This window comes from Archocentrus centrarchus, chromosome 3 (assembly GCF_007364275.1).
Source record: "Archocentrus centrarchus isolate MPI-CPG fArcCen1 chromosome 3, fArcCen1, whole genome shotgun sequence".
Classification (NCBI taxonomy): domain Eukaryota; kingdom Metazoa; phylum Chordata; class Actinopteri; order Cichliformes; family Cichlidae; genus Archocentrus; species Archocentrus centrarchus.
In genome coordinates, this window is record NC_044348.1 from 20,153,306 (window position 1) to 20,172,469 (window position 19,164).

The 19,164-nt window shown below is 41.9% G+C and overlaps 1 protein-coding gene across 1 annotated transcript in view; it reads right to left on the reverse strand.

Annotated features, from left to right (window-relative positions):
- Positions 1-921: 921 nt before the first annotated feature.
- elp4 (elongator acetyltransferase complex subunit 4) overlaps positions 922-19,164 on the reverse strand; it is a 54,309-nt gene continuing 36,066 nt past the window's right edge. Inside the window, exon 10 of the mRNA XM_030718360.1 lies at positions 922-1,716. Within this exon, the coding sequence (XP_030574220.1) occupies positions 1,588-1,716 (129 nt within the window). The 3' untranslated portion in view covers positions 922-1,587. The remainder of the gene's footprint in view (positions 1,717-19,164) is intronic.

Sequence of the window (19,164 nt, forward strand, 5' to 3'; positions counted from 1 at the left end):
TTTATATATATAAAATTTCAAACATTTTGGATGGTTTTATAACCTAAAGAAAAAATCATCTCAAGCTCTTCTGAACTGAGTGGGCAAAAAAGTGAATCAGCATGTTGACAGAATCTTGGGATAAATAATGTAAAAAACTGGCAGGCCAGTAGTACAGGAACATGAACGCGTGTCAAAATGAGTCTGTTCTATTTTAATCTACCTTCAAAGTGTACCCTGAATACGTCAGCTCTTCAACAACACTAACTTGGAATTCTTTTTTTTTTTTATCTTGACAACACGAGCTTTTGTTCACGTGTGTACTGTAAGTGACCTATGCATGGAAACTCTCTCTCTCTCTCATAAACCTAATATAAGAGTGCTCCACTCATGTATGAATTTGTCAGGTAACACTACCCTCTCCCAACAAGTGTTGCAGATGGTTACCAATACTGCCAGTTTTTACAGGCACAAATATTCAAACTGGCATAACAAGCAGACTGAGGAAAATAAAAATGAAACATTTAATTTTTCATGTTGATTTTTTTTTTTTTTCCTCTGTTTCTCCATGTCACCATTTGACCTAATTTGTTCTTTTGGGCTTGTCATGGCAAAGCAGCTCATCCAGCAAACATGCCTGATGAGGTGTGAAGCCTGCACCCAAATTCAGCTCTCCTACCCTCTGCCCACATTCCTGCTCTGCTCTGCTTACTGGAGGTATACATCACTCACCGGCACAGTCTCAGGGTCAGATGGAGACATCCCTATCCAAACCTGAAACCAGTGAGGCAGACCAGAGATCAGTCATTCATAACACAGTCCCACAGTTTATTTTCTCCTCAGAGCTGGTGTTGCATTGCAGTAAAGTAAGAGCACGTGCCACGTTCTGTATATTTATTGTCTTTTATTGAATTTTACAAAAGAACATTTGATAATCCTGCAAAATAAATTATATTTATAGACTTTTCTAAACTGTGGAGTGAGTCAAGAGTGGCCTGGGGTTTAGTTAAATTATTTATTGTTTGCTACGACTGTCAGTCTTTAAAAGTAAAAAAAAAAAAAAATCATGGTTACACTTTGCTTGTAAACAAATTCCCTGAAGGCAGAAAAAACAACAAATAACTAACAAAATGTACCAAACCTTAAATAACTATCCAGCTTGGATTTTATTTAGGTTAAGTAATCATCACCCTACCAGCCATTTCGCTTTACGTAACATTTCAAAACAACACAGTGCGCCTATGTTTCTGCAGCTCACAGGGAAAACAGCAAACCGTGGGGATAAAAGATTTGCTAGCAACACGAGTGAAATGTGTTTGTCATGACAGTGTTGAATGTATGAATATCAGCTGGCAGAGTTATGAAGTGTACATTAAGTGTATATAAAAAGTGCTGTGAAATATAGGATGAAATCTGTCGGTTATGAGACGGGGTACTGTGGATGTTTAGATCTTCACCCCTGGCTGGGTCAGTTGGCAGGTGGTAATGGCTGGCAGGGTTATCGCTGTTGACATTACGTGGGCAAGGGAACAACCTGGTCACCGCAGTAAAGAGGACAACACCGCGGCATTCCAGGTGTTGGTTGCCTATGGCGACTGTGTGGGAGCTCTAGAAGTCCAGGTGTTTGTTGCCGGAAGTGCCAGAGCTACAGGCTGACGCCACCGCGGCCGCTCCTGCCAGCTCCCCCCTGCTCACACGACTCACTGTCTCAGACAAGTCTGGAGGCAAATGCAGTCTCTACACAAATCAGAAAGAGAGAAAAGGGACAGAGGGAGGGGGCAGAGCGTTACTGCAAAAAAGAAAGCACTACAGTGGATCAACATACAGTGGATGTTACTCTTCAGTGATGCTTATTCGCAGAGAACCATGTTGGGTTGAAATTGCATTAGATGCTTCAGCACTCCCCTCAGCACTGGCAGCATGGAGTAAACCTGCCAGCGTGTTGCTAAATGCTTCAGAGAGCTTTAGGTCTGTTACACCTCACAGGGAATATATGTATGTGTGTGTGTGTCGGGGGTAGGGCTGTTCTGAAGAGATGTGAATGGGACACAAAATCACTCATTTATGAAGTAACAGAAAGTGTGTGTTCCAACACAAATGTGCGTGGAAAATACGGATGGATGTGTGCATCAGTGCAGCAGTGCTGGCTGCTTTACTGTAACACAAATTGGGCTCAGTTAATACAAGAGTCACTACAAGCAAGTCTTTTACAGTAATGCTTATCTGGAGAGCGGCCCTGCGCCAACTCAAAACACAAAGACGCTAAGAGGTTAATGAGGGCCACTCATGTAAACCCCCCCTAACACCAACATGCTTACTGCTATAAAGCTTAAGAGGGGTTTCACTGCCTGCTCTGCTTTCTCCAGAACGGCCATGAAAGGCTGTCGGCGGCCCTCCATGAACAAAGTCCTGAAGAGTCGCTGAGAGCGTGAGAGGAGGTGAAGTATCTCCGGAGTCAAGTGTGGCCCTGACAATGGTGCCGAGTAGCTTGTTGCCCAAGTGTCTATCGAGGAAGTTAAATCAGAATACTGGCATTCTGGGTACAAGAGAAGTTAAACCCTATAATTTCCCCCTGAAAGAATCTGCCATGACATCTGAAACCCTCTGGTCAAAGCCTGCACTCTCACACTTAGTCCACCTCAGCTCTCTAAACCTTCCCTGCCTGCCACATCCTTCCCCTCCAGACATCCAGCTTTAAGAGAGCCCTTCCACTCCCACAGATACTTATCTTTTTCTTAATGACTAGGTGTTTGGATACAGGGTTTAAGAGCATCATTACTTAGAGATAATCAGGACTACGCAACACTCTTTGTACCTTCAGGGTAGGTGACTTCCAGCCTTTATTTTTAGGAGTGCTGAAACACCTGAGTGTGTTTTAAATGACATGAAATGCTCACGTCTGATATGAAGCCTTGTGTTCCTGCTCCTGTGGCTGACAGCTCAAGTGGCTGAGTGTATTGCCTTTGTGTGTGTGTGTGTGCGTGTGTGTGTGTGTGTGTGTGTGTGTGTGTGTGTGTGTGTGTGTGTGTGTGTGTGTGTGTGTGTGTGTGTGTGTGTGTGTTTCAGAAAACTATTTGTGAGGCAGAGGAAAGAAGAGTAGTCTTCCTGCAGATTATCTAAGGGAAGGTGAGAACTAAGACACTTGTGAAGGACCTGTAATTTAATGTGAAATGGTAAAGGTAAGGTTACATAGAGGCAAGGAAAATGATTCCCAGTGGAAGAACAAACATGATGCACATAATAAGCATGAACTAACACTGGTGAGACCAGAAGATGAAGTTGTTAGAAAAACATGGTGCAACTTCTCTAAGGATGTAAGTCTTTCTTTCATTCCGTTTCTTTCACACACACACACACACACACACACACACACACACACACACACACACACACACACACACACACACACACACACACACACACACACACAAATATCCCAGCCAAACTCATATATTGGCCTTGAGGGGGCCTCCAGAAGCACCGCTTTGCTTCCAACCCTGCCAAACCTCACCTGTGTAACCTTTCGTGTCTTCAGTTCACTCGAGTGTGATTGAAAAAGAAAAACAATGCATTGATCAAGCCTGGACTCAGTCCTGCTTAGTGCACTGCAGCGGAAACATGTTAGAGAGAGGAGTAGGGGAAAAATCAATCACATATACATCATCCTCAGTGGGTGAGTTAATAAAAAAAAAAAAAAAAGACATCACACCGTTGTCTGGCTGTCACGCACCCCGGGCCTGGCTACACCATGTCTGTTTGGCTCTGGGCTTTGTGAACCCACTGAGCATGTGCAAAGCGAAGGTCAAAACAATCCAGAAGTGCAGCTCAGCTCCTCTAACCTTTGAGTTCAGGGGCAGATGAGAACAATCAATGGTAACATCAAAGTTGGAGGGAGGAGCAGACAAACAATCGATTGGTTTGACACACAGGGACAAGACAGCCTAGTAACAGTCAGCAACAACCACACACATCACTGATAGCCAACATAAGAGCTGATAACTGGCCAAAAAAACTTACTTCTAACCAAATGAAGTAATCCCATACCATAGATAAATGGATGATAACAATCAAAGATTAATATCTTAAATAATTTTAAACTTACCTTTGAAATTTACACTAAATATATTCTAAGCACTGGAAGTACAGTAAATTATTTTAGCAGTGTTGTAGCAAATGCAGTACTGCCCTGAGCATTTCACATTGACAACACATGAATGGAGGTCAGCGTAGGACTTCGAGAGACATAGTCAGGGAGGCTCTGAATCTGCTTCCCTACGACCTGCACACTCCATGATGTAAACAAGGACATCCGGATAACCCTCAGAGGCATAGTGGGGTGTATGTGTGTGTGAAGTCTTTCTCTGCTGCCTGGCAACCTTCACGAGGGTGGAGAAAGAGGAAAAACATAAGAAGGGGGTGAGGGGTGGGGGGTGGGTGTTGGAAGAGAGTGGACGGCGGGAAAATAGACCATTGGCTGTGGTGCAGTTGTGGAGCGGGGAAATGTGAAAATGGATGTGTGCCACAATGTTAGTGCGATTATTGTGTGTGTGTGTGTGTCTTAGAGCTGTGATGTCAGTGTTCCCTCCCTGGTGGCGAGCAGGGGTAAAGGTCTGTGGTACAGCTCCGCACCACAGCCAGAGGGGATGGGGCCATGCTGGCAACAGGGTGAGGGGTGACAAAGCTCCAAACGAGCGCTAAGCACTTGAAATGAGCCCTCAGGGTTGGCCCATGGACTAGCTTTGCCTAAGAGGGCTACAAGTATCACCCCACAATGGACAATTCCCTTCAGCTTAGTAAAGACCCCAAAGACCTGTTTCTTAGAGAACACAGCGTTTAATGCTACCCAGTCATTTCCAATCTCTGTAGCTTTATTTGTGGATATGACATCAGTGGTTCAAGGGTCAGATAAGGCATCAAATCACTGTTTTGAACATCTTCTGTTTTGGTTGTGGGCATTAAAATGTAAAGCAGTTGTGTAATATTCCAACATCCAAATGCAGAGATTTTTTTTTTCCAAGTGGAGCTTACAAGGGACCTACTCACACAAAGCATTCAAATTCAAAACCATCAAAGGCATTCCAATGGTGGTAACGGCTTGCTAATGACTGGAGTATTAGGTGCTAATTTAACGAGTCATTTCTTCCATAGAGTTTTAGCCACACTTTCAAATGGCCCGTGTCACTGTACAGCTTAGAACGATGGGAAACCCAACACCTTGTTAGAACACATGATGGCCGGTCTGGCTGTTCCAATCAGATTAGCTGGCACAGGAACGTGTTTAAGGAAGTGACAAGATATTTACCATAAACACCTACTTAAACAATCAACGTTGTAATGCACTCAGCATTTTGTAAGCTTTCTTATTTCAGTGAAATGATATAAAACTGAAAATCGTATCATTACACTGATGTTATTACAATCACAGGGGAAATGGTGATTGAAATCTGGGTATATGCTGATATAGAAAAGAGAAACTTTGGTCATTTTATTAATACAGAACAACTCAACAGAATACATTTTTAATATCTAGCACTAAGTCCAGTATTCATAGGCAGTGGGCACATTAGAGGTGATACCTTTTGCCAATTCCATTTCCCTGAGCGGCACAGCTGCAGTGCAGCCACTGTAAACTAATGTGTACGTCTGTCCGTGACACCAGGTCAATGTCTTCCATTTCCAGCCCCATTTCTACAACCAGCCAAGGGTCAAAATGGCAGCAGAATGTTTCACGGCTGAAACTGGTAGACTTGCTGGTCTGTTCAGTGACTAAACCAAGGTAAATCGCCTCCCAGCGCCATAATCCCCCACAACTCTAAAGTTTCACAGCACTGTGTGGGAAATCATTTGCTGTACCTATAGGAACCAGTATTGACTTTAGCACGCCAAAAACCCACATAATGAGGTGATGCACTTTTCTATTTGACAAGCAAACTATCAGCACATTGACCCTGACAATTTTGGAGAATACTTCCACTACCTTCCCAGAAAAAAAAAAAATGCAGAAACAACTCAGCATAAATCCCATCACTTTGGAAATTCTAGCCCACCTGCATCTAACAAAAGCTGAGAAGAAGCTCTAGCTTTCTCTTCTTTTGTGGTAACAAAGAGTGTAACACAATCCCTGGCCTTGCCCTAAGAATAACCTGTTGACTAGGGAAGTCTTTCTCCCTTAGACTTTTGAAATTCCCTCTTATATTTTTCCGTAAAATAACTTTGATTGTATTTATCACTTGAGGGTATTTTGGAATTTATTCCACAGCCCTTTTGGGACTTTTTGTGACAATTAGTAACTGTAACTTATTTAACCCATCAGCATCACTTGAATTCATCAAGCATAAAATACACATGAAAGGAAGGGTGCATTTACCAGATGCATGCCTGTTAAGCTGCATGCTGCCTGATAATGTTATTTTACTTTGCTTTTTTTTAGGAGACAGGAGAAGAAAGAAACAAACACAAACTACACTGGAGCTTTCTCAAATTTCTCTTTGGTAATTGGGTGATGGTCACCTGCTCACTGTGTCACCTGCTGCCTGATCCAGGATAATCTAAAAGTCAGGCATACAGACAGTCAGGAGGAATGACAGATACAGACACAGGCTCCTTATCTATTCCGCTTCATGGCCTAATGCATCTGACAGAGTAGGCAGCAGGCAGGCAGAAGGATGAGTAAGCATTTTGAGTGTAATTATAATCCCTAACACTGGAAAAAGGGGAAGGGACTAATAACTGACTGAATTTCATTAGAAATGAGCATGTCCAAACAGGAAATTGATTAGCTGACAATATTTCAATTTTTTTCATACCTAATGGAATGTTTATTCCTGTTCTCTTGAATAGCTAACTCCTCACTTACCCTTCACGCTCCACAGACTGATAAAAAAGCAGCATTTGATTCTATCTGTCATGTTACTAAACATGACATGCATGGGAATCAGTTAGCTCCACGAGGATTCTGAATAACTAAATGGACAAACAAGGGCCAAAGTGTAACTGTGCTGTAACACAACAACTTGTTATCCACGTCATCATCATCTTCAACTAAACCCTCCGCTGGGGTCCTCTGCTTGGGCTTGTCAAGAGCTTTGACAGGGGAAGCAGTGTGGGGCCATTTTGTCTCTTTTCAGTTCAGTTTTGTTTCTCTTTGGAGGGCAGTGTTGGTATGGACCGTGGGCATTGTAGGGTGAGGGCACATTGACCCTTGTGATAGTGGATAGTAAAAAAGGGGGGGTTAGTTGGTGTTATGAACTTGGGCATAGCCAGAGAGTGCTGGTTTGCCCCCGGAGTGACATGGTGCCTGGGGAGAAAGGGAGAAGGATAGAGGGCGTAGAGTACAAACATATCTAAGTGCTGCTTTCACTACCAATAGGCCCATAGCAAAAAGCGCGGCTGCATGGGTTATGACAGCATATCTGGGGGACCTCTTGTGCCCTCCATCCTTCAAACTCACATTTTACCCCTCAAACTGTGACTCTGATATCGACGTCCTCAAGCTACAATCTCACAGACAACTTTGGTACGAGCAGGTTATCTAATGCCCTGCTTTAATAATCACAGTTGTGAAAATTTAAAAAAATGATTTAGTAAAAAAAAACAGGACTACAACGGCAAGATTTAAACCTACAGTTATTACCCAACTATGAAAGTGTCTATAGGTGAAGTGTACCATTTCTCCATTGTTTTTTAGCATTACAAATCAAAGTTTTTGGCCAAGTCTTTACATCAAACATGCATTCACATGCCACTTTGTTAGATGCACCTTGCTAGTACTGGATTAGACCCTCTTTTACCATCACAACTGCCTTAAATCCCAGTAGATCAGCAGTTTCTGCCATTGCCACATTCAGCATCCTCTAAATCACCTTTCTTCCCCCTTCTGGTGCTCAGTTTGAACTTCAGTAGGTCTCCTTGACCATGTCTACATATCTAAATGCACTGAGCTGCTGCGATGTGGCTGGCTGATTAGATATTTGTGTTAATGAGGAGTTGAACCAGTCTACCTAATGAAGAGGGGGGTCAGTGTATATGGAATCAATTTTAAATCAGGAGAATACACAGTGCACAGTGCAAAACAATATGACACATTTGCTAACTATAAATTCTTATAAGTTGAGATTGTGATTTGTTTACTTGCAGAGATGATTGGAGCACTGAAACAACTCATATCTCTTCCCCCAGGACGAATCTGGAGGAAGCCCCAGTCATTATAGCTTAGCATAAATACTGAAACAGTGGGAAACAGACTGTCCAAAGGTAGCAAAATTATCCTGTTAACATGATAAATCCCATTATGTTATATGTCAATTATTTAATATACACTAAAACTATGTTTTTATGGAGTGCTATGGCCTGTTTCTTTACCAAAGGAGCTTCCTTAAAAATTTGTACTATCCTTTTTAAGATCCCTGTGCTGGTTTCTGTCACTGTTTCTGTAACCAAAAATAAATAAATAAATGCAAATAAAATAAAATAAAACCCAGAACATTTCCACAGATATTTTGTCATCTATTATTCATGTATTTTTCTGTGCTGCACTCAGTCTACAAGTGTGCACACCCATGTACGAAAAGAGACAGACAGACACACACGGCTACTTTCCTATGCATGTGTCACACAAAGGTACTTACAACACGAGCGCACAAAGCACAATTGTACATCTAGGGTTACCTAAACCCGGCTCCTGCTCCACTAGCAAGTCCTGTTTTTTTCTTTCATCATTTACTGTGATAAGAGTTCACACAGTTTACAGGCATAACATTTGGCAAAGCGAAAGGTCGTCTGGAGGTTACTGTGTCAGCCTGGGTAAGTGGCCGACCCCTCGGGAAGGGTGGAGGGTAATGACTCTCACAGACAAATTCTAGTGTGCAAGTAAAAGACCAGGACCAAAGAGCAAGAGAAAAGGAGAAAACAACAATATGAAAATCAGCCATTTAAAAATTTTCACTGCTACACATGATTTTAAAACTACAAGTTTATAAACTGAACCTGCCATTACCTCTCTTACTAACAATCTGCACACAGCACTGTTACAATGTAAGCCAGAAGATACACATGACGAAGCACTCTATGTTATGTGTGTCTGGATATATGCTCCTACAGAGCGGTACAGCTGTGTGTAAGAATTACTGGCCAATTCTTTACATTGGAGTTGCACAACCTCTCCAACTGGTTGTACAGGTTTCTGCCCTGAAGTTCACCTGCTAAATCTTCAGGAGCCAGGCAGCAGTTAAATGACTACAATTCAGCCAAAGAGGGAGAAAAGCAAAGGAAGAAGGGGAAAAAAAAAAAAAAAGGAAGCTTTTGGTTAAACAGAAAACTGTAACAGAAGACAGGGAGAGAACTGTAATCTGACAAAAAAGAATTTGATGTGAGGAGGAATTAAAATTAAACTGTGTGGAAGCATGTCAGGTTAACCCTTTATTAGTATGTTTATTATACCGAGTGTGACATTACACATACCTAAGAGTGTGTGTGTATGCTCACTTGCATCTGTGTCTGCTACTCTGCCCAGATGAATAAAGAAGGGTGGGTATAATCCATCACCAGTTGATAGTCCTCACAAAAAAGAAGTCCTTTTTGCTGAGAGGACAGCCCTTGTGTGGACAAAGACCACCATACTGGGGACTTCATAGGACCCAGCTGAAAAGGTGTTGCCCAGAGTAACCCCATTCACACTAACAGGCATGCTGGCCAAAGCCAGTCATTACTGCTGACTTGGACCAGCCGGGCCACACATAGACCAGCCTAGAGCCTCTAAGGCCATTCACTCCACATCAGCCCACAGGCAAACAGCCTGAACTCTGCCACTGGGGAGCATCTAGAATTGTTACCATTCTATTCGACTGTCCATCTTGAGAGCTTCAATATATGCAGACTTTCAGTAAATTTATAAAAAGCATAAATATGGCTTAAGTGGTTAAGACTTTAGATTTTGCTTATTCGTAAAACATTCATAATGATGTATCAAAAAACAAACAAACTGACCTAGTATGTTATATTGTGAAGCACTTTGTGACATTCGATCTATTTACTGAATTTACTGTAATAATCTATTTGGTAGCTACCAAATCTGAGCACAAAACTAAAACAGCTCTTCTAGTAATGTTAATAATACCTGGCAAGCATCCCTCTTTAACTTATTGTAGAAGGTAAAATAAGACCCAAAGGAACTTCTGGTACAGTACTGCATATACCCAGCTGTAACAACTACTTGACAAGGAAGCTAAAACACGCCTGGAAGAAGTAAAAACTAGTGTTACTGCAGACCGCAGACACGTTGCTCGAAAACATAATTTTTCAAACTTATACTTTTCAAAATGTTGTGTTCTGTCATTTTTTGGGTATTGGAGCAAAAAATATCTTTAATAACACAATACATAAGAAATAAGTTAAAGTGGAAGAAGAAGATAAAGTGGAAAATGTCTCACATCCGAGTTAAATATTTCTAATTAAAACAATACATAACATTCAACGTAGCAACATAAACATATTATGCAGTGAATTTCTCTGGCACACAAACACACTTCAGTCTCCCCCCATCCTTCTCTCCCCTCCGTTTGCCCTCCATCACCACTCCACCTCCACCTCCACCTCTGCTCTCCTCTCCAGTTCCCTCCCTGTGGGCAGGTGGTTGTGTAAATTTAGCCACAGCTAGGTAAGGTGCTTCCTGGGTAGACTGTTGGCAAAGCCACCTTTAGGGTGTTCAAGATGTCAAAGGGAATGAGGCATCACCTCGGCTGCCCTGTCAAAAAATTCACCACCTTCCATTTTGCCCATAACCACTAGGTCCTAAAAGCACTGTGGGTGATGGGGAATTCTTGTTTTGTATTTTCTAATTTAGCCTGAAAAACACCAGCCATGACCTAACCCAGAGCGCTGGCTGAGTGTTAATTGTGAAGCATTACTAAAGCCATTAAAACAGTGAGCCAAGGCCTGGGGAGAATACATGCTAAAGTTAAAAATCAGAGAGACAGTGCTAAATACACGTTATACCCTCCCTGCAAATGACCCCTACAAGAGGCGATAGTTCAGAGAATGCCTGGATTTTAAAACAATGACAAGAAACAAACACTGCGAGGCAGCTGGTTGTGACTACTGTTTGTCAGCATGAATGTGCAAAAAAAACTACAAAGGTGATTTTCATGAAACTTGGTGATTAATAGAGTATTGAGAAAGGGAGAAACCATTACATTTTTGTGCAAATGCAAATTGCTTTCCTTTAAATTGCAAAATAAAGCCCTGGATTTGTGGAGGATTTGCTTTTTTTTCTACTTATAGATATGCCACTCAATGATCACGATAATAGGTTTCCATTTGCAAAGGCAGATATATAGCAAAAGAATACCGAATACTGCATTAAAGGATGTTACAAGATTTAAAAAAGCAGATGTTTCATCACAAACAAAATTTCACAGTGCAGGTGTTGTCATGCACCTTCTTTCACAACACCCTTTCATAAAACCAGAGATTTTTGTTGTACTTCTTGGGCAATTAGGCATCAGAAATTGAATTTGGTATAATTTTTCATGGTTTTCTTTTCTCTAAAAGGTCCAAGCACGTAAGATTTAGTTAAAAAAAGGAAAAAGTTACATTTTATTTGTGTAGCACCTTTAAAGAAAAACATCGCAAAGTGCTACACAGCAAAATGCTAGAACATAAAAACAACAGTTAACCAAGCGCAAGTCTAAAAAGATGAGGTTTTATCTGTTTTTCTTGAAAGAGCCCACTGGATCCAAAGATCTCAAGCTCAGAGGGAGAGAGTTCCACAGTCTGGAGGCCACTGTTGCAAAAGCTCTGTCTCCTTTAGTTTTCAGCCTCGTATGATGCACAGCCAACAGGCCCTGATCACATGACCTCAGGGACCTGCTGGGGACGTATGGACGTAAAAGTTCTCTGATGTATGCTGGTGCTTGTCCATGCAGAGCTCCAAAGGTCAAAATCAGAATCTTAAAGTGGACTCTGAATTTAATGGGGAGCCAGTGCAGCTGGCTGAGTACTTAGAAGACGTAGTCAGAAGCCTCGCAGCAGAGTTCTGAACAACCTGCAGACGTTCCAAAGAGTTTTTGTGTAGACAAGTGAACAAAGAATTACAATTACAATAATCCAGAAATAAATGTATGAATAATAATAAGAGCGTGGGGGAAATCACTGCATGGAAAGTGTCATTTACAGTTATATGAATGGTCAGAATGGTCATTATCATGCAGCTCTGGTAGGTCACCAAAATAGTCCTCACATAGTTTATCTCTGAAAAATGGGAATGGGAAGAAAACAGTGAATAAATAAATTAACTGAATAGGATTAATATTAGCATCTTCAAGGGGATCTCAAATGAGATCTTGAGAAGGTGATAATTTTAAATGAATACATTTATAGCTTCAAAGATGACAATAACTAGTGCACAGACTGTACAAGAATTGAGTTAATGTTGCATTTGTGCCAATTATAAAGCACTTTTAACTTAAATATGTTAATAGAACTATGTCATGAGAATTAATTATGACAGTGATTTACAATAAAACCGTTTCATGTCTCAAAGCTGTACACCACTGCAACTCCAGTTGTGGATTTTTTTGAAAGCATGGGCAACTAAAAAAAATGTGTTATATGAACACTTGGTATCTGCCAGTAACATAGTTAGGTTAGGATAGTTAGGTCACTTAAAATAATACATTGTTTTCCCAATTTCATGAAAGTGCTTTTGTACTTACTGTGACATTCTTTTGGTGGTAGAGCTTTGGAAAGCGTATAATACAGCAGTTTTTCTTTTCTTTTTGAGCGAAAGCTTTTCTGTGGTTAGGGTGGTTAGGTTTATTGTCAAAAACCTTTGATCACAAAACCACAAACGCTTGAGGAGACTAATGAGTAAGAATATTAGTTTAAGCTACGCAATTAGTGTGCAATTATATTCTGTGAAGTTTAAAGGAAAAAGAAAGTACAGAGATGGATACAGAGTGCCGTTGATATCAAAAGAATAGCAAAACTGGAAAGCAGTTCAGATGTGACTATCAGCTTCTTCATTCTCCCTGATGCAGAGTTAGGCGTTTTGCTGGGAAATGGGCGGCCTGCCAGATTGGGGCCAAGTCAGAGTTGTCAGGGGATTACAGTTCTGCCTTGCTCACTGCAGGGGGTGCGGAGTGGGCCTCAATTACCCTGGAGCGGCGTGTTTGATTTGGCCCGGCACTTTTGGGGACAGACCAAAAGCTGAATAATGCACCATTAGCAACTCAAAATCCTGCCGTAAAATGAGTCCACTTATGCATCACATACAGTAATTGTGTGTCTATCAAAGGCTGGCAGGTCCACACCAATTACCCTGATAACAACAAAACAATCTATGCATAATATTATCTGCCGAACACCTGTGGGTGCCCACAAACATCCAAGCTTTCCTGTTTAAAACTTCTACCGCTCATTCAAAGTCTGCCACCAACACACTGTGAGATAATGATGCTAACTTTAGAGTGCTCAAAGACTAAAATGTAAGGTTGCGATTGGCGATAACGTGGGAAAATGTGTTATGGTACAGATGTTTGTGTTTGCATTTACAAATATATGGAAGATGCTTGACTGAGGGAGATACAGAGTGTGTGATGACAGAGCCAGAGAGACAGAGCTTGAGAGTGAGGGAGAGAGAGAGTAAGAGAGGGAGATCCCCCGACTCTGGCTACAGTTAGAGCTGTGCAATTGAATTTCACAGAATATGAGGCAGCAAATGGCATGTAAAGGCTGAAGCGTCAGACGGTTCCTGCCACACGGGCCAGACAGATAAGGGAGGTGTAAGTGAAATCATTAGGTAACTCTGCAGGACATCAGGGGCAGTTTGAGGTTGGCAGGGGGCTATGAGAGCCAAAGGTCCTCCTTGAGCTCCATTGAACACCCACTCAGCCTGATATACATGCACTTACAAACACACAGGGAAAATCACTTATACAAACACAAGCTGCAAGACAAACAAGGACTCAAGACAGAGGCAAGCAAACAGCCAAGCAGAGTTTTTTTTTTTTAAATCTCCACCCACAAACACATGCACATGAACGCATATGGAAATGCACTCATGCACACATACACACACCACTTCAGACGCCTCATTGAGGTATCAGCCCCAGCGATTGTATTTGTCCACCTGGGTATGAAAGAGCCATTCTGACCTGTGTGGCGGAGACAGCAGTGTGGTACAGCTCAAACCGGAGCCCAGCTAGGCTACGTCTGTCTCAGGCTCTCAGGGAGGGGAGCAGCCAAGTGTGGATGCACCTCATTACCTCACTCATCCACACACCAATTACCCCTAAATAAATACACCCAGCCCACAGGCAGCAACAATGACATCCAGCCTGAAAGGGAAGAAAGGACGCCGTTCAGAAAGCATTTGCACGCAAAGAAAAGTGCTGTTGGATAATGATGAAAAAAAGTGCAGAGAAAAGAAGCAAAAAGAAGAACATGCAGGGGGCTCCAAGTCTTTTAAGGAGCTCAAAGACAAAATGGAGGAAGAGAAAGAATGAAACAAACACAGAGCAAGCAGAGTGAAGTGATTCAGAAAATGATAATTTCTTGCTAAATTTCACCCAACACATCCGCAAATGATTGTTGTGGCGGGGGAGGGGCAAAGTTTAATTGTTTTAATGCATGCAGCCATGAGATAGCTCTGCCGTGTACTAAAATTGTGATCACTGTAGAGCCGACACATATTTGCATGTAAGACAGACCGCTTGGGGTAATTGTAACGGCGGCGTGTCCGAAGGCCAAAAAAAAACCGAAGCTTAAAAAAGAAAATTAACCAGCCGCTCAGTTCCCACAAAGTTTGACAAAATCTCGCAGGTGGCATGAAATGTGAGAAGAAACCCTCACGCCTTAAATATGAGAAAACAGTTTAAGCTGTTAACAGTGGAAAAAAAAAAAACTCCATTACTGGAGTGAGAAGGTGAGCGAAGGATGCAGAAAAGGTGTGTGGCAGAGAAAAGAAGACAGATGTGTTTTCAGGGAAGGGAGGTACAAACGAGGAGAAGAAGCCAAGAGTTCCTTCATGCACCCCACCCCCACCACCCCACTCTCTCACCTCCCTCCATGTGGGATATTTCTGCATGAGTGACTCTGTCATACCTGGGGGACAAAATGGTCTCTCTCTCTCTTCCTCTGTTTGTCTCTCTATCTGCCCCAGTTCTCCCTACCTCTACTCTTGTATGTCTGATGTGATAATGGTGAGCCAAGCCTTGCTAGTTGCGCGGTACCGTGTGGTAAAAGAACCTTAGAACTAATAAAATATTAAAAACATTCAAATTACTAAAGTGCTCAATATGTGAAAATTTATTTCCTGAATGAATCACTTATTTTGGCACCCAAAGGCAAAAAGAGATGATTCACTTCCTTGCATAACACCTGAGCAATCAGGTGATGGGTGTAACTTTAGGCTGCTCAGCACGCTGTGCTCACCAATATGTAAGGGCACATCCAGAAACTGAAAATAACCCACATGACTAAAGTCGACCAGTTCACCTGACCAGAGGCAGATTCCTGGTTAACAGAAACAATGGCTGAGAACGTGTCTGTTTTCCACGCTGTTGATTCAGTGTAATAAACTGAAGATGATGGATAGAGTGGAAGTGAAAGGAGCAGGTTTATTAGGATTCCTTCCTGATGGAGAGCTAATTGAGGGAGGGCACACCGTCCAGGTCTGGTGCCACAAGTGGGTGGAGTAGCACCGACATGGTGTGGCAGCATAGTCAGGATTCCTGGTGTACAGCTCAACGTTTAACTGGAATCAGAGTGCATGAGAATCCCCGGCTCTGTCACATAAAACACAACAAGTGAGGCCTACCCGCCTTTTACCAATTGCATTTTCTTTTACGTATTCTTAGTTGTGGCTGGACATAAAAATAGAAGGCTACTGTGTCACCCTCTCTTTTTCTTCCCAGCTTGACACAACCTAGAGGTTTCTCCTGAGACCTCCAGTGTTTTAATTTTCTGCACCCTACAACATCAACACATGCTGCTGTCAAACCCCGCAGCACGCTTCACACACTGACGTACTGTGAACACATCACATTTTCTTTAAGGTTTCAGATTTTTGTCTTCATTAGATTAAGATTTGTAGGCACACGTGCACACACAGACACACCCACACACACTCACATAAAGCGTGTGAAAAATCATGAAAATCCTCCACCGTTGTAGCATCTGAACCAGCTTCGAAGACAGGTTTGCGTGACCTGAGAGATTTCACACACTACCTGTGCCTGATTGGAATGTACAGGAGATATGCAAGATTCCCAATACACACCCTCAGGTGCTTTTTGATCTGTACAATTCAGGAACAAACTAAATTAAACCCGCCTGCTGCTGTTTGTGTTCATCGAAACATGTCCAGTGGACAAGATTATACAAGCCAGTCATTGATGTCTCTTATACAACTGATTAGTAGTTTTATTCACCAATCATGAACTCACACCTACAGGTATATGTCATCTAGAAATACAAACTCTGAATCACTGAAGGGTTTTTGTAACTTAGATAATCAAATAAGGTTTCAGTCAAAATTCTGAAGCTGTTACACAATAAAATGTGTAACAGCTGCACTTGTCTACAGCTCAAGCCATATTAGATGCAAATAGAATAGAGACCCAACAAACTCACCACTAGGGGGTGGATGGGTGGTGGCTAGGTCACAGGACTTTCATGCAGGAGACATAGTTTTGCATACTGTGCAGAAACCATGTAGTTTTTTTTTTAGAATTAGTTTTGTACTTTTTCATCTTAACATACTGTCATAATCAATTGCCCCTTGGTTAGATTTAGGTACCAAAACTTAGAAAGGTTTTGGAACAGAGTGATTAAAAGCTATTTCCGACTGTGCTAGACCACCACTCCCTACAACTTCACAATTAAAAATGAGTATGTTGTGCTGTTGACCAATTAAGCTATTACATATTTAACAATAAGACTGGGATGATTTCTTAATATTTTGATCACTGTAAAGTCTGTTTTATTGCAATGGGGAGTTTACAGTGTTTTTTAAGGGAAGGGAAGATGAAAGATACTTCCTTTAAAACATGTAATATTAGTCTCATTTGTTTCTTAATGCAAATATTTAGTGTACTTCAGCATGAATAGAACAGAGGTAGCTTTCCGATATTGTTCATCTGCTGTAGAGACACTATATTGCCAAAAGTATTTGCTCGTCTGCTTTCTTAATCCATAGACTTTAATATGATGCTGGCCCACCCTTTGCAGCTATAACAGCTTCAACTCTATTGGGAAGGCTTTCCACAAGGTTTAAGAGTGTGATTATGGGAATTTTTGACAATTCTTCCAGAAGCGCATTTGTCAGGTCAGACACTGATGTCTGGCCCACAGACTCTGCTCTAATTCATCCCAAAAGTGTTGTATCAGGTTGAGGTCAGGACTCAAGTCAAATTCTTCCACACCAAACTTGCTCATACATGTCTTTATGGTCCTTGCTTTGGGGCCATCTCCAAACTGTTCCCACAAAGTTGGGAGCATGAAACTCCAAAATGTCTTGGTATGGTGAAGCTTTAAGAGTTCCTTTAACTGGAGCAAAGGGCCAAGGCCAACTTTTGAAAAACAACCCCCCCCTCCACCAAACTTTACACTTGGCACAATGGAGTCAAGACAAGTATTATTCTCCTGGTAACCACCAAACCCAGACTCATCCATCGGATTGCCAGACACAGAAGCGTGATTCGTCACTCCAGAGAGCACAGCTCCACTGCTCTAGAGTTGAATGACGGTGTGCTTTACACCACTGCGTCCAACACTTTGCATTGCACTTGGTGATGTAAGGCTTGGATGCAGCTGTTTGGCCATGGAAACCCATTCCATGAACCTCTTTACGCACTGTTCTTGAGCTAATCTGAAGGTCATGTGAAGTTTGGAAGTCAATAGAACTGACTCAGCAGATAGTTGGCGACCTCTGTGCACTATGTGCCTCACACTGGCCCCACTCTGTCATTTTACGTTTTACCACTCCATTGCTGAGTTGCTGTCGTTCCCAATCACTTCCACTTTATTATAATACCACTAACAGTTGATGGTGTAATATTTAGTAGCAGGAAATTTCACGACTTGTTGGACTTGTTGTACAGGTGCCACGCTGGAATTTACTGAGCTCCTGAGAATGGCCCATTCTTTCACAAATGTTTGTAGAAGCAGTCTGCAAGCCGAGGTGGTTTTATACGCCCATGGCCATGGAAGTGATTGGAACACCTGAATTCAATGATTTGGATGGGTGAGTGAATACTTCAGGCCTACAACTTCTTTTGTCCTCCACTTGTCCAGTTTCCTCAAATAATTTCAGGGCACACTTCACAGTTTTTGGGTTTTCGGGTAATAGCTCTTTGAGTGCGAATAGTGCGAAAACACTATTTAATACCTGTCAAACTGTGCTATCTTTGGTATTTTTCATAGATTCAACTACAGAAATGGGAACAAATGTGTGTTTGCCACAGGCTGATAGTAACATAGTGCCTAAAGACTTACTTGTCTGTTATATGTAGATACAACACTGGTTCGTCTCTTGAGTTAAGCATGTTTTTTTATGCTTGAATGAGTCATACATACATGCACGCACGCACACACACATACGTTATGTAGAAAACATGCAGACTCAAATCTAACATTACGCTCAGTCATAAGTTATAAGAACAACATAAAAATGTTAACAACTTTCTAAACATGCAGCACCTGCTCATTTATCCACTCAAGAAATCACTTCTATTAGAAACAACTGTTTATTATATACACTGATTTGTGGTAAGCAGACAATGACATAACTTAAGACAAGAAGCACTGCTTTGAGTACAATTTCTGAATTAGCAGGACAAAAATGGCGTATTCCAGTTTCATTGGCCACAAAGACTGGCAAACAGACTTACTTCATCTGCCAAATCCCTAAATTAACACCTTTTTGGTGAGAAAGCTCAATTTGGAACACATCACACCAACACCACAGCTGGCATTCAAGGGTAAAATTAATTACTTCAGATACATGTGCTTCCTCTCAAAGTGGCAGACTTATTTGCATTGAGGAACATTCAGCAGAAGTAATCGATGCACACACAAAATACGGCCACCCAATGACCCCGGCCCCGTCTCAAAGTCCCTCCCCATCCCCAAAGGCCTGACGACTCAGCCATGCATGGAGGAACAAACACAGGTAGCGAGAGCAAATCA